The sequence below is a fragment of the Fistularia commersonii genome, chromosome 6 (assembly GCF_037954325.1).
Source record: "Fistularia commersonii isolate RoL2024-O1a breed Wild chromosome 6, RoL_Fcom_v1.0, whole genome shotgun sequence".
Classification (NCBI taxonomy): domain Eukaryota; kingdom Metazoa; phylum Chordata; class Actinopteri; order Syngnathiformes; family Fistulariidae; genus Fistularia; species Fistularia commersonii.
The window spans coordinates 21,424,635-21,441,179 of NC_141289.1; the positions used below are offsets into that span (position 1 = coordinate 21,424,635).

A 16,545-nucleotide genomic window follows, 5' to 3' on the forward strand; every position below is an offset into this window, starting at 1 on the left:
CTCTGAGCCACTAACCTCTGACGGGATCTCCCAAAAGATGTTTGCCAGCCACACAGGACCTGCAACGGTGGATCTGGTGCTGTGGAGGAAGATGGCTGAGCGGCAGGTGGAAACAGCCATCTGTGCTGGAAGGGTGACGAGAATAACTGTGGAACGTGTCCAGAAAATGTTCTTGTCAGTTCTCTACTCATGATTTTGGACATGACGGACAAAGAACGGTTGAATTTTTACTGAGAAATGGATGTTTTTTGCATTCCCTCCACTAATTTGACAAATCTTTTGCGAGTGTTTTTATCTTTCTGTCTCTTTCTCCAACACGAGCGGCTGTAAAGCATAAGCTCTTAGTGGATTTGTTGACGGCCACGAGTCGCTGGACGCCGGGACGAGCGAGAGAAGCAACCCGAGAACTCGGTCATGTCGGCCACGTTTGCTCTGGCGCTTCGGTCGAAGGACTCCGGGTGTCTGAAGCCTCGGTTCTCCCTCAGCAGACCTGAAGCTTTTTAGTGACCGACATTAAAAACAATCGAATGGAGGCCGTAAACTAAGGATTTCCAGATCTGGCTTTTGGCTCCTCGGAGGATCTCGATCGTCGAAAAACCAAAAGATAAACTTCCCGGTTCTGACAAAAGGTTTGTTTCCCACAAGTATTAGTTTTTATTTAAGTTGTAGTTAAGTATTTAGTTACGTTGATAAAGAACACCCTAAAAAAACACTTTAAAGGTTTTCCCCAGCAGTTCGTTTATACCCTGAGAGGTTTTCAATGTTTTTTTTTTTCCATACTATGAACATTTGGTTCGTGGGTGGAGGATATTTTAAATCTAAGTCAAAACCTGCCTTGAATTCACACACAGACTTGTCATCGGAGTTTTCGCCAAAGTTTTCAATGATTTTAAATTGCCATTGAAATGGGATTGAATAGTTTGAGATGTGTTTTGTTTCTACGATTGACACTGAAATGCACAAAGAAAGTAAGCAATCTTTTGAACGTGGCAGGTGGCAAAATGGAAGTGACAGTGCGCTTCACCTCAGGCTTTGCTTTCTTTCACCCCGTCGCTTCTTTATTCAAACAATCCTGGCGCTGGCAGGTATGGAGATAAACAGCCATGTCGGATGAGTTTAATGTTTTCAGTGACTTCAGACCCCAACACAACGATCATTAACAAATATCACAATCTGAGATTCATCAGAAAGATATTAAAATTCATGTGGAACAGTGAGACCCCAGAAACATTCACTACATTCAAATGTAGAGCGACACATTCGTCAGAACAGTCCGTCCTTAGGATTTTGTCCATCCGCGTCGTCGGGTTTTTTTCCGGGCCCCGGGCCGAGCGGAGAGGCCCGGGCTTCGCTCTGCCCGGGCAGCGTTACCGGGCCGGGTCTTCCCAACGGGGCGGCATCCCATCCCGTCCCGTCCCGTCCCGTCCCGTCCCGTCCCGTCCCAGATGTACCCGGACAGGAGCCCTTCTGGGTCGACCAGGGTTCTCACCCTATGGCGCCCAGGGAGCAAACTCATTTCAACCGCATGGATTTATGTCCTTGAGCTTCATCGTGCACGTGTGTGTGTGCGTGTGTGCGTGTGTGTGTGTGTGTGTGTGTATAACGCTGCAGCAATATCAGAGAGGATGGACGCGTTCGCTGCGTAAACAAACATTTACAACTTCGGACACTGATCTTCCTGATCCAGCAGGTCACTAGAGAACCAGTCTACATCCACCTATATTTACAACCTGGTTTACTTCAACTCACGGGCGTCGGTCCGGATTCTGAGGCGATCGTGGCGTCAAACATGCCGAGGAAACATTCACCATCTGACACAAACACACCGAACCTGCGAGGGAGCCGGTGGTCGGACCGTCGCCCGGACCTGCCCGGCCTGTCACAGATGTTTCTCCCTGGGGAGGGACGACGGCTACTCTCTTCCTCTGGCGTGGCGTTTCTTTGCTCAAAGACACGGGTTACATTTCTTTGCTTGAACAGGAGGAGGTTGTTTGTCTGCGAGAAAAAGGTGGGTGAGCTTAACTTACTGAGCCGAACAGGCAGGTCGACTTTGTTTCGGAGAAAAGAGCGGATGGATGTGGTTTGTCGATTTGAAGAGATCTGGAGAGAAAGTCAGTCCCTAGAAGCATGCAGAGCAGGATGGGAGGATGTGAAGAATATTGCACGCCGTTCAACCGCCGCCTTCCAGGGAGGGCGACTTCCCCGGTGGTCACTGCTGGGCCAGCAGGGCGCTACGGTTGGCCTTCATCTTCTCCAGTCGCTTGGAGAGGTGAAGGTTACTGACCTCCAGCTCCTCGATCCTGTCCAGAGCCGAGCGCAGCTGCAAAGTGCCAGTCGCTGTCACCGAACATCACTGACGCGACAGGAACTGATGATAAATAAGCCAATTCCTATTTTCCACGCACCTCTCGGTGTAGTTTCCTCTTCTCCACCTTCAGCTCGTCCTCCATCTTCTCCGCATTTTCGGATGCCGACCTGTAGCGAGTCACCTGGCCCTCCAGCCGCAGGACCTGCGGACGTTAACGTTGAGAAAACGCCTCGGAGCGACCGAACGGACGCTTTCTAAACAGACCACGTACGTTTTGTTCCAGAGCGGCCACTTCCTGTTCTGATTTGACCAGCTTGAACTTCAGCTCACTGATCTGGCGGTTCGCACATCCTGGAAAAAGACACGGATGACGGGATCAGAGATTTTCCAGATGTTGTGGCGTCACAGGACAACTTTGAAGAACTTTGTTTGAAGAACTTTTAACGAATAGGATTTCATCCGTTCCGTTCACCTCAAAGGGAAACGTGAACGAGCATTGATCGTCGTCCCGCCACAAATGGCCTCAGAACAGATGAATATTGATCTGTACGACTGTTTGGTGCGTTTCCACTGAGTAAACACCCGCGAGGAACCGCAGGACTCACTCTGAAGGTCCAGAATCTGTGAATCCATCCCGTTCTCCAGACCCTCTCCCTCTGGATCCTGGACCGCCTCGGCGCCATCTCGTCGGTGACCCGTCCTGGACTTCAGCAGCCGCACCTGAGGGGACGGCGTCTTCAAGTCATGCGTCGGTGGCGAGATGCTGGAACGGCCTCATCGATGTTTGAAGAGAGCTTACCTGATCTTGTAAAGCTTCCTTCTCCTCAAAAAGTTTCTTTACCCGTAACTCTGTAACACAGAAACCCAAACATAATCACACAATCAATCGATCCCCAGGTCACCATACGGTGGGAACTTTCATTGAAATGGTTTTCTGAATTTCAGTTTTTAAATGTCGAAAGAGGACGACAGATTCACGTTCAGGCCACTTGGGAGTTCCAGGGGTTCAGTTTGGACATCAAACCTGACCGGGATTCCATTCAAGTCATGAAAATAAATACGGGGACGGATGAGTTCACATTAAGATGCCTGGTCGCTGAGGTCAAAAGGTCACGTGCCGCTTCTTAATCAATACTTTGATTTTCTCCTCAGTTCCACCACAACTTTCGGAGTGTTTGCCCCCAAGTGGCCACGTCTCGAACGGAGACTGGAGAGAGGACGCCGCTGAAATACTTCATTCGGATGAAAGCGGTCAACAACACCGACGAAACGTTTCAAATGAAAAAAAGATTAGTATTTCTTTTTTTATTTTCATGACTGATCGGAATTTTTAGCTTGATCATCAAATCATCAAAAAGACGTATGAATCAGTTCAATCTTCAATTTCAAGTTGGATATTTTTTTTGATTTCTACAAATACAGGAATCAAATCGGTTTGAATGGTTTCATTGGAGACAAACAATCAGGTGACAGAACAGAAAACGGTTTTCTGTTTCTTACCGTTGGACGCTTCATAACACTGTGGACAAAACAAGGAGCAGCAAATCAAAACCACAATTCCACAGCAGGAACAAGGACTTGTTCAATATTTTTAGGTGTTCTCGTTTGTTTATTTTAAATCTAAATAAAGACACGTGATACGTAGGCGTTTCACCTTATTTATTAAAGTACACAGGTTTTACATAACCAGCAGAAACAATCCATTATTCTTTAACGGTTTCTTTTCCATCACTGGCAGTGAAAGGAAACAGAAAAAAGGAAAAAAAATCGCAGAAATGTCATCTTGTATTTGAGAAATAGAAAAAAATGACAATGCTTCGTTGTTCAAGACCTGATCAGACGGTTGTTATAATGAGTTAAAAGAGAAATTGTGGTGTTTTCGGAACTCCCTCGGCTCTTTTCTCAGCGAAATCCCCTTCTCAGGAAGAAAGCTCATCATCTGCGCGACCAGTGATTTGACAAGAACCTGCAGCGAACAACGTTTCCATCAAGCCACGTTCCTCGTGAACTTCAGGACGTTGTCGGATGTTGTTGCTTTTCTATCTTAACCTACAAGTTACCAGAAGAAACAAATGCGAGCGTATCCCGCGTGGACCGAAGGGCTGCGTGTTCAGCACCGTTTGAACACGGACAGATCACGCAACAGCTTAGCGGCTCAACGTCACGTCTCTCTTCTCCTCGTTCCCCTCTCTCTCTTCTTCAACCACCTCCTCACAGCTGTCCACCTCTTCCACAGCTGTCGGCGGCGAGCCTTCAAGCCTCCCATCCCTGAGGACGGTGGCGTCTTGGGACTTTAAGACGACCAACTCTGGTGCCAACATCACCTTCATTTCATCCAGAAGTATTCGGACCTTTGACCTTTTGCCAACGGCTCCAGCTTGAGGCAACCTTGTGAGCTGCACCTCCGCCGGAACAATGTTGCCAGAGAGATTTGCAGCTGCTGGACTCAGCGGAGGTCTTCCACCTTTTTGGAGGTCAGAGTCCGTTAAAGACTTGAGAACACGAAGCTCCGGGTCTAAACCTGGCGCGGCCTCGCCTCGCTCATTGCAAACCGCACGGGCCTGTAAAGAGACGTCGTGTTGCTCTTCTGTTCCCTCGGCCAAACACTCTTCACGATTTCCAGGAGCATCAGATGTTCTACGACGGGCATCTGACATCTGCTCTGATACTTTTCTGCCACCGTTGTCCTTCTCCAGAGCCAAAAGAGATCCTTTGGGAACCAAATTAGTCAGTTTAGCCTCGAGGCCTCCACGTTCCAAGTACTTTCTGATCAGGATGTGAATGATGTCCAAATGCTCCGAGTCCCTGAGGGCCTCCACGGGCTGAGATGGAGGCGCGTCATCCTTTCCGGGCCCAGGAGCACTTTTTGTCATCTTCCGATTTGGATAGACATCGGATTTCTTCCACTTTTTCTTTGCGGGTGAAGTTAACTTCATGTCCAGGGTTGTGAGTTTGGACTTGCTCTTTGTGCGTCCCGTTTTATCCTCCAGAATGGAGCTGTTGCAATTCTGTGAGATACTTCCACAACTGACTTCGGCTTGGAGGGTCTGCCAGGTCGCGGGTTCTTCTTCCGGTTGGCGGGTCGCCTCCTCCACGATCCTGGAGATCCTTTTCAGGCCCGCGAGTCGCTCATGTTTGTTTTCTGCCTGACTGGAAGACGAGGACTTGCACTTAACCTTCACTTGGGTCCAGATGCCTCCTTTCCTCTGTGCAGCATGTGAAGGTCGTGATGCACCGTCCTCTTCAAGGGACCCGGCCTTGTGGACGGCCGCTCCTTCTGTCTTCCTTCTGCCGTTTGCTTTATGTTTTTCGTCCGACACGGCACCCGTGTTTTCCTCGGGATGGTATCCGGCGGCTCGTGGACGGACAAGTTTCGATCCCGGGACGTTCCCCGTCCTCGCTGCGATGGCCTGTGACGGCGTGTCCTCCAGACCTTGCAGATGGCGCCTTGAAGGGGCGCCGTTGTGAAACTTACGAATGCCTTTAAACCTTCTGCCGCAGAGCAAGAGAGCTCCTCTGGGTCCGGCTGGAAGCTTGCTTCTGGTTACATGTTCTCTTCTGTAACGGTGCGAGGCTGATCGTCCCGGGGACGGCGGTTTGATCCGCTTGCTGCTCGGGAAGAGGATCACTGACGGCAAGCGTTTGAACATCAGACCGCGGCAGAGGCTCATACCGTCCCTCTCGTGTTCTCCCACTTTTCCTGAAAGATCACGAAGGGAACATTGAAAGAAAAAATGTCCAGAAGAAAAGCGCAGAGACGAAAAACAGAAAGAGGAAGATGCCGAAGACAGGAATTATCTGGAAGATGCTGGATCCAGATGACCTGAGGTGTCGAAGAAGACTGTCAAACGCTGACGATCACGATGATGACGATGATCTCAACACTGTTATTGAAGTCTTTTAAGCGAAACAATCGCTGTGACTCTGGAGATTCATCGAAGCAAAACTCAAAACAACAACCTGGCTCCACTCTCGCTGCTTCCACTGCGATCCTTTCACCTTTGACCTTCATTCCCATCTAAAAGTTTCTCGAAGGATCCTCTGGACTTCCTTGAAATCTTTGAAAGTTTTGTTATGTATCAATGACCATTTCAACCACCTGATATTTGGCCTTCACCCACATGGTTGGATGACCTCTAGCCCAGGGGTCGGCAGCCCGCGGCTCTCCCATCTTTACACTGCGGCTCCGAGCGGCTCGGGAAAATAAATGATAAATATTTAATTGAAGTGTATTTCATTTGTGTTAATTCCTATTTTTAACTTTTAGTTCTAAGTTGGAAGATTATTGTGATCTTGAAATATTAAGTAAAATTATATTTATTATTTTTCGCCGCTCAAAGTAACGTCACACCGGCGGAAGCCGGTATACCCGCCAGCCAGTAAAGTCCCGATGTGCAGATGCTGTGCGCAGAAGTTCAGGAGCAGAAGTCCCATAAATCCGGTAAAATAAATATTTATGAGGATATTTTGCAAATATTTATTTTTTATTGTTTACCAACACAGCGATTTTTTCCCAATTTATTTTTGAAATTCAGGTCAAGGCTCCGCTACACGCTCTGAAAGCCCAAAGCTCAAAATGAGTTCATTACATAAATAAAATGTAATTTGCTCCGTAATACTTTGTGAATTTCAGAAGCAACACACGACACACTTGTTTATACAAAGTGTAAAGGTAATAAAAAGCAATATATACAGTGGTACCTTTATTTTAGACGTCAAAAAGTAATTGCGGCTCCCGGTGTTTTTTTTTTCCCAGGAAACCGGGTCCAAATGTCTCTTTGGGTGTTACGGGTTGCCGACCCCTGGTCTAAACCAAGCGGAGGGTGAGCTTCCATGATGTTCACCCACCGACGTGAACCGAGCGAATGCTCGGAGACTGAAAACCTATCCAAAGGTTTGTGTTTCCTTGCTGAGATGAGCTGCCACTGTGCTGGCGGTGCTTCTTACCCAGCATGCTCTCCCTGCGTCCATGAGGCTCCGAGCCCGGATGGGCGACGCTTTCGGCCCCGACGTCGTCCTCAGCCTTGTCAAAGTCTCCGTTGGCGGTGATCTTGGGAGTGAGGACCACACCGTGTTTCTGAGTGGCAGAGATTCAATGGGTCAGTTGATAAGGCATCATTCTCTCCATTCCCTGCTGTTTCCAGCTGGACTATGATGCCCTCAGGTGACATCACCTGGATGCTTCTTCTGCGGTACCTTTAGTAAATCTCGCAGTTCGACCACCTCATCTTGTAATTGGTCGCGCTCGATCCGAACGATGTCAGAAATTTCTATCTGACGTTCTAATGCCTAGGACGTGGACGCAGCGGAGGCAGTGACACAGCAGTTAGTCAGATTAGAGAAGGAATAAATAGAAAGTAGTTGAAAAACAGTATCAAGTATCTGAAAATCCAAAGGGGGAAAATAAACCAATATGATTTTCACAGGCAGAATAACAGATTCTTCCAGGATTTCCCCATTTTAATTGAGAACCGTTTGCCGATGTTTTATATTCGCCTTCTTTTTGAATCATTTTGAATCTATTTCTGGATAGGACCTTATTTTCTGCCCATGAAAACATGGAACACATGGCGTCACAAGTGATGGCCTCACGATGTCACCGTGTGACGTCGTGTCATACCCCCATCTTCTTCTCTTTCCACTGGAGAGCTTCCTGAAGGTCAGAAACTTCCTGAGAGTGGAGGTTCGACTGTAAACGCAACATCGACACCTCCTACAGGACAGGAAGGAAGAACAAGAAAAAAGAAGGACCCGAAGGAGGAAGACAGGACGGAGGGAAGTAAGGACGGAGTAGGTAACTAACCAGTAACTCACTGATTTGATGAGCAGCAAATACTCGACCGTGCACAGTGAACGCTCTCTGGGAGTGTGTTAGCATGTTAGCACTAATCTCATGTTAGCGTGCTAGCAATGGTGTTTGCATGTTAGCAGCTGGAACTGACCGTCAGCAGGTCTTCTGTCAGCTTCAGAGTCTCTCTGATCTCTTTGAACTGAAACTGAAGGGTGGCATGACGGTCATGCTCACGCTCATACTCCTGCACACACACACACACACACACGTTACACATGGTTGAAATCCTCTTGTCAAAGTCTTCTTTTCCAGAGAAAATGTCGTGAGCTCTAACCTTGGTGCGTTCATCACACTGGCGTCTCGCCTCCCAGAGCAGCTCCTCCATGTCCCCCAGATCTTCTCTCAGGGTCTCCACTTGGTACATCAGAGCTGCTTTCTCGTTGTGCAGTTGAGCGTTGGACACCATTGCCTTCCGGTACTTCTCCTCCATCTCCATCAGAGAGTCCTGATGCACCAGTTATCAATCGTCAAACCCGCCGCCCCCCTTCCCTCCCCCAGTGGAGAACATCCTACATTGGATCCTGAAGAACCGCTAACAGTAAACCTTTTCCTTCTGGTACTTCTCTTCTGCTCAGCGATGATAAATCACATATTATGATATAAACCTTATCGACCGGTTTGGTACCTTAATGTCTCGGATCGACGCCTCCATTTCCACAGAGAAGGACGTGTCGCAGCTTCCTCTGCGGGATGAAGGTCCACCCAGAGATGCCAGGGTGGTGGCTGATAGAGTTGAGGCCGTCCTGGAGCCCTGAGACACCAAAGAAGGGCTCACGTCTTCATCACCGGTAGCACCGCTATCAACACTTTCTTCACTAGTATTATCCTCTTTTAGCACTGCCATCCCCACAACATAAACCATGACCAGCTTCACCTCCAGAAGCATCCGCAGAATCATCAGCAACATTTCAGTAGGAATGAATACAAAAACAGTTTACTCACTTTGTCAACAAAATCTCTGTCTCTGTCAGGTCTCTCCTCCACCTGATCTCACACACACACACACACACACACACACACACACACACACACACACACACACACACACACACACACACACACACACACACACACACACACACACACATAGATCTAGAGACTGGGGGCCTTGAAACAACTTGATAGATGCAAAGATCTATAAAATTATGCATGTAGGACATACGGAAATGAAAGACGACAGGAGAGAAAAGGAGCAGAGCGGCTCACGCAGATATTAGTATCAGACAGAAAGATATTAGTGCTCACCACTGGGCTCGCACGAGCAGAGCTGCCTCGGGACGAGGCTCGAGAGCTGGAGCCCAGGAAGCCACTGTAGTCTGACGGCTGAGGGGGGGAGGAGGGAAGGAAGGAAGGATGGAAGGAAGGAGGGAGGGAAGGAAGGAAGGAAGGAAGGAAGGAAGGAAGGAAGGAAGGAAGGAAGGAAGGAAGGAAGGAAGGAAGGAGGGAGGGAAGGAGGGAAGGCGGGAAGGCGGGAGGAAGGAAGGAAGGAAGGAAGGAAGGAAGGAAGGACAGGGCAGAGTTAGGGAGAAATGGGAGGAGGAGGGAAGAAGAAAATCAAGAAATAGAGGGAGACAAGAATCGAGAAAAAGTTTGGGAACAGGAGAGTAAAATGGAGAGAAAGGAAAGAGTAAAAAAGAAAAGGAAGATCAGAAGGAAAGAGTGGAGGAGAGAAAGGTGATAAAATGAAGTGAGGGCGGAACAAAGACAATACATATAAGAAGCTGGCATTGCATTGAAATGATCCAAGATCGTGTAGGAATTAAAAAGAGAAACAGTAAAGCAAAGGCTGAGTTTGATTCTTGAGAGTTGACAAGGTTAGCAGTGTCACAGGTTATGTTAGGATTCAAGCGGCTGGAAAGCAGAAAGTCGTCTCACCCTCAAACTGCCTCGACTTCCCACAGACATCCTCTCTTCTTCATCCGACATCTGGAAATACAAACACCCACATGGTTACCGTCCGAGGAACGGAGGCTCCGGCTACGACACCTGTGGTCGCTGCGGTAACAAGAGCCCAGAGAAGAAGGGGAACTGGAAGGGGCAGGATGGGGGATACAGACCGAGGCATGTCTTCGCGAGTGGCGAGAATATCGCTCACTGTCCTCCTGAAAGCCCATGAAGAAGAAACAGACAAGATATCAAAGAGTTGTCATGGAAAGAAGACGAGTCCTGATGGAGGCATGCAGGGAACACACAACCACGCTTAACACACGTGCTTCGGGCAAACCGGCCGTCCTGTGATTCACTGTGTTTTAAATCCGGCAGTGCAAACGAGGCACAAAGGGTGATTTTAAATGACAACTCACTATAAGAAAACACAAAAGCAATTGCAATGAGTCACGAAAAATAGGAGGAAAAAAAGCAAGAACTCATAGTTGCCTCTTAATGTTCAAGTCACTGTGAAAATGTACAGATAATAATGTTTAAAGAACAAAATAACTCTAAAATGCATTCCAGTAAGGAAGAAGTTGTACAACTTTGAATTCACCTACTGTACGCACTGTTTTCACTTTTAGGACCCCTCGGTTCTGCTCGGGTCGGACCGACCGACCCAAAGAACACATGCTTTACAATTGAGAGGGATTCATTTTCTTTTTCAGATAAAAATAATGCAGGTTGGATTAAGAATTAAAAAAGTGATATCATTGCAAATTGAAATAAATGGGCGGATCGACAGCGGCACACTAATAACACCACTTTGGTTCCGACATGCATTTCTAAAATGGTGTGTTCACAGAAAATAGAGGGCGATTCAACCAGAACACCACAGAAGGGTAAAAAGAAAAATACATTGAAAAAAATGATAATAACATGCCAGCACATCTGTCACACAGATTAAAGTGTTAATCCGTCAGAGCCAGCGCAGAATAAACAACAAGATGACATCATGATGCTGTGGAACATGCTCCCTTCACCACCATGTGGAATCCTTCACATCCCACGCTTAAAAACCCTTTACAAGCGTTCAATCGTTTTTACTGCATTTTTGCAGCGTCTTATGGGAGCCGAGCAACTTTGATCTAAAGCGCATCATTTTATGATACGATGACTTGGATTAAACCATGTCATTGTATTTTACTTTGCAGTTTATTATATCAAATTACAATTAATTATTGCACTGGACTCTATTTTTCATGCATTGTTTGAGATGACATGACATCTCGCTATGATATGATGCCATGTCATGAGGTTATCATTGACTCATACAATTGTTTGTTTGTATTGAATATATGTTAGTCTTATTTCCGGGGAAGTATTCATTCAACCAATTGTAGTTTTCTTTAATTGTGGAATAGAAAAAGGTTTCCATGTGATGGCCAATGATATACAGCCATACCATCCACTGCTCGATGTGACACCACTTTGAGTCCAGACCGCCATATTTCTGCAGAGGAATAGCACCATTAGAGGCCCCGAGGACAGCCGCCTCGGCCCCGGGGCCTCCAAACATGAATTCACATGATGATGCACGCATGAGAGACCAGGCCTGGGGGTGGGGGTATGGAGGGCCTCTACATATGAATCTGCAGAGCCTCAGCAACAACAAGGGTGGCGGCTACTGAAACAACGGTACCTTATGACTTTGAAAGAGCTACATCACCGTAGCAGCAGCGGCAGCGGCGGCGGCAGCGGCAGCAGGGGAGAGACCAGAAGACAGACTGGAAGTTAGAGCATTAGATCAGAGGTCAGGTGCTGCAAGAGACATGAAAACACCCTCTCTGTGGCGTTGCCAAACACACAGGAACTGAGGTTTCCAGGACAAAATGGGTGATCTTTGCGTCCAGCAGTGTCATCAGTCACCCTTCGATGACGTTCCAGGTGTTGTGTCTCCATTGGTTCAGCCTCAGCTGAGGTCGACTATGAAAGTCCTAATGCAGAAGACCTTTAACTTTCTCCGACATCCCACATTGTGAGAGATCGTTTCCTTGGATGAGAAATCTTCAAAACCGTTTCCTTGGGCCGTGCTAGATGTGGAAGTGAGTAACCTTCCTCTAGTCTGATTTGAACTGTATTAATTCTGACATCTTGGATGACATCTTATTTTTTCTAATCCTTGGGTCTCCTTCAGAGAAAATGTAATTAGCGAGACAAACTGTGCACACCAGGTCGACAACAAGCGACTACCTGATTCTTTCCCGATAAAAGTCTTTGACGTCGAAGCTGCTCTTTTGCACTCATCCCATAATACTGACATGACGGTGGTTATTAAGATGGACAAAATAAAGAAAGACTCACCTGGAGAGCAAGGCTATTACTGACACACTGGTGTTGCGTACAGACATCTGAGCTTTGACCCCCTTGTGACTCAGCTGACTGATCACTGATGTCATCATGCTTAATCAATGAGCTGACAGTGACAGGATACAAGCTTGGCCAGGCTGACACTTTTCACTTCAGAAGTGTGTGCAGTAAAACTGCTCCCTCGAAGACTTTTAGCCTCTCCAAAAGTAAGCGGAGATGCGGGACACCTCGGGCGCCCTGAGCCGGTCGAGCGTGGCTATCCACCCCATCTTTATGTTAGATTTAATGTCAAATCAAAATCTGATCAATGCACTGATAAAATAACTCGCATCAACAGCAATTTGCCCGGATAAATCACCTGAAAACTACCCGAGGAGTGCCTGAAAACTGCAGATCGGTCAGAAGGCATCAAACATCATTCAATTGCATATGCCAAGAGTCAAAATTAAACATCTGTTTCCTGTCGCTGAAGCTCCAGAAAAGGTCTGACGGAGTGTGTCATTAGCGGCGATGTGTTATCTCCTGGCTCGCGCTCCAGACGTCTGGCCTCCCCGTCCCACCGATGGACCCGCAAAGCAAAACTGCTGATGAACTCACCTCCTTCTGTTGTCTCTCCAGCTCTTTCATGCGGATCTCTCGAGCCTCAGCTCTCGCCGCTCTCTTCGCCGCCAGGCGGGCCTCGGCCTGCACACACAAACACATTCACCATGACCTCCCGATGGCGTCGACGCGACACGACGCCAGCCTCTCCAGGGGATGGCGTCAACACATTGTGACTGAAGGAGCAATACTATGGCAGACACTTGCCAATTAGAAAAAAAAAGAATGAAAACCAATAATCAATCATTCAGCCACCATTTATAATGGATATCACTGATGTAGAGACTGAAGAAACAACCTCTTAAATGTGCCATCATCAATATCATGAGTCTATTTCAGCACATGGTTCTGAATTGAATTCCTCTCATTACCGCTGGTCGTAAGATTATTAATTACACTGGAAATGTGGGAGTCTGACAATCCTTTTTGAGAAGTCGCAGTTAAAATAATTATTATCATAATTGCTCAGTTATAAAGCGCTCTCTATCAATATGAATAAACCTTGAATTCATTCATTTATTTACGTTGTCTTCAGTTTCTCCTGCAGTCAGTGTCATGGTTCGGGCAGGAGGTGATCAGCAGGTTTGTCTACACACTAGATATTACGGCACAGCGTGTCTGTCCGCCTGTCAGAGGAAGGATCGTCGACTGTCCAACCCGTCCTCATACCTGGAGACACACCCTGGGTTAGACAGCCACTCATTAAGGGGAAGGAGAAGGCCTGCGACCGAAGCTCTGTAATGCATACCAACACACACCCTCCTACCCATCTGTCCATTATCTACCGCTTATCCTGCACTTTGGATCGCGGGGATGCCAGAGCCTCTTCCAGCGGTCATTGTGCAAGAGTCGGGGTTCACCCTGGACCGGTGGGGAGTCGATGGCCGGGCCACATACAGACACAAACAACCACTCGCTCTATCATGCACACGACCGGGCAATTTCCAGTTTATTCCAATTAACCTCCAGTGTTTTTTGGATAGTGGGAGGAAAACGTTAAACCCGAGGAAGCCCACGCAGACACGGGGAGAACGTGCAAACTGTAAACTCCACACAAAAAGGCCCTCTGTGGGATTCCAAGCAGGGTCCCTGGTGCTGTGAGGCAGAAGCGCTAACCACTGGGTCACTGTGCCGCCCCACACACTTCAAAAATGACAAAACCAAATTCATACTGGGAGATTTTAAATGAGCAAAAAGCTGATCTAAAATATGATCTGTGCGATCTATAATGTTAAGACAATAATGACGAATCTGGTGTGAGTCCGACACATTGCTGTGAGTTGAAATGTAGATTAATCTTTGTGCTGCAGCTTAAAGAATGGAGGTCACACACACACACACACACACACACACACACACACACACGGGTCATGGCTGCAGCTGCCACTGATGGGGGAGACAGCCAGCCTGACCTCTATTTTCCAGACTGCACAAAACACTTTATTTTAGACTCCGAAGTCGTGCACTCATAGAAGGCCGAAACTAAAGGAAAACAAAATGTCCTTCAGACGCTCGCCGTTCTTCACGGTGTGCACTGGAACCAGTTCTCAGAAAGTCACTGACTGAGTTGTTTTCTGTACAGAAAAAAACTGGTTTTACCACAAACCGACCGGTCCAAAGACTGACGCTCGACTGACGCTCGATCCTGTGTTCCGTATAGTTGCGAAGGCTCATTGGGGAAATAAAAAGTTTTGTATGTGACAGAGCGCGCTGTCGTCTCAAGGACTCCGAGGGATAACCGGAGTGGCCCACTTAAGGGAAAACACAAACCCATCATAACAGCAGAGGATTAGACGGCGCTATGGCTTTGCATCCACTCAACAACAAAGAACAGTCATAGTTTCCTCCCAACAACTTGAGCTTTGCAGAGACATCGTCAAACCTTTTTAAGAATATAACGAGAACGCCCGTCACACACTGCATTTATATTTCATACATACGGCACCGAATATTGAAGGAATATTGCAGGAACATTTTGCATCATCACTCTGATATCACTCGATTCATTTCAGAGCAGAGTGGCAATGTTATGGTTGGATTCACCAATGTTACGGGCGTATTTCAGTCAAATTACTGGAATAATAAAGGAGCACTAAAGGCATATCAAAGAGAGTTGAGGAAATATTAACATAAAAAACTGTGTTCGATGAAAGGTCGATCAGAACTGCTGATCGTCATTGATTTAAAGAGCGAAGCAGGTTGTAAACAAGCCCTCCATCCTCCGAGCGCAGCGCAGAGCCTCACCTCTCTGGCGATCTGGTCCAGGGCATCGTCCTCCGCGGTCAGCTTCTCCCGGTTGGGGATCCTCCTCCTCCCGGGGCCGTGAGTCCCCATCGTCCCGGCGCCTCTGTCTCCACCGAGGACGGGAGGAGCTACAGGCGGCCGTCCGGACCCCGCGCCGGCCGGGAAGACACACCGTTCGACGGAAGAAAACGCTGCTTGTTCCCGGGGCTCACAATCCTCATCCTGCCGCGGAGGGTCGAGCGGGCCGGACCGGGCCGGACCGGACCGGACCGGACCGGACCGGACCGGGCTGAGCTGAGCTGGGCCGGGCTGGGCGCTCGTAGGCAGAGAAAACTCACAAGAACCGGTTCGGCTGTGACTACCGTCAGGAGCCGCTCCGGGACGGATGTGGGCTACCGGCGGCTACCGGCGGCTACCAGCGGCTACCAGCGGCTACCAGCGGCTACCCGCGGCTACCAGCGGCTACCAGCGGCTACCAGCGGCTAGCTCTGATAGCATGCGGATGAGATCCGTCCAAACCCTGAACGCGACGGGAGGCGTGCGGGGGCTGTCCCGTCCTTCCCCCTCCCCGGGCCGGGCCGGGCCGAACCGTGCCGGGTCGTGTCGGTCCGTGGCCCCGCAGCCTGGGCTCGGTAATCGTCGTCGGTCAACCCCCGCCGGCGGGCGGGACCGGGCTTCCGGTGCCGTGACGTAGCACGCGCCGCTGCGGCAGGTAAGGCTCCCGGGCGCGCGGGCAGCCGCCGAGCTCTCAATGCGGAAGTTCGTCGGAAGTGGAATGATTGCGTCACAGTACGTCATCATATCGCCGCGGTGGAAACGCGATGTTTTCGCGATGCCGCTCGTAAACATCTCCTCCTGGGGTCTCACTGCAGTTTGGACTTTCACTGCAAACACTTATCACTTGAATATCATTGAAGTTTGCCTTCTCTCCGGTTGTGCGGCAGAAGGAGGCCTCTTCATAACCAGAGAAACAAATAAAGATTCTGAGAGGTTATTCAACATGCGTTTTTTAATCTCTTTTTTTTTAACCTCTCTCTTTAGACTTTGACTTGCATAACGGTTATAACGTCAAAAAAGGAAATAAATACGAATATAAATATCAGTATAAATATATATAGAAAGGCAGAAGACAAGATATAGCCAGACAAAAAAAATCCACGAATAAATAAACAGCAGATAATTAGAGAACAACAACATCAAGGATGACAATAGGCAACATCAAGGAACAGTGAGGGTGAATAATACACAACTAGAACTAAACAACAATATTAATAGAGTGACAACTAAACAACAATAGAAATAG

At 48.1% G+C, this 16,545-nt stretch overlaps 1 protein-coding gene across 8 annotated transcripts; it reads right to left on the bottom strand.

Moving 5' to 3' along the window:
- Window positions 1-1,087: 1,087 nt before the first annotated feature.
- On the bottom strand, window positions 1,088-15,867 carry lrrfip1b (leucine rich repeat (in FLII) interacting protein 1b). Of its 8 annotated transcripts, XM_086148699.1 has the most exons (19): window positions 15,243-15,866; window positions 12,996-13,082; window positions 11,731-11,748; window positions 11,494-11,541; window positions 10,217-10,261; window positions 10,035-10,085; window positions 9,405-9,482; window positions 9,102-9,143; window positions 8,785-8,910; window positions 8,434-8,604; window positions 8,251-8,343; window positions 7,929-8,021; window positions 7,505-7,597; window positions 7,256-7,385; window positions 3,108-3,157; window positions 2,914-3,028; window positions 2,580-2,659; window positions 2,406-2,510; window positions 1,088-2,320 (listed from the first exon to the last, which is right to left on the bottom strand). In XM_086148699.1, exons 1-19 carry the CDS (start codon window positions 15,330-15,332, stop codon window positions 2,210-2,212), a joined length of 1,626 nt encoding a protein of 541 aa, XP_086004825.1. In that variant the 5' UTR covers window positions 15,333-15,866; the 3' UTR covers window positions 1,088-2,209. The 8 variants fall into 8 exon arrangements, with proteins under 8 accessions (XP_086004825.1, XP_086004826.1, XP_086004827.1 ...); XM_086148700.1 differs by lacking the exon at window positions 11,494-11,541; XM_086148701.1 differs by lacking the exon at window positions 9,405-9,482.
- Between the last annotated feature and the right edge of the window lie 678 nt (window positions 15,868-16,545).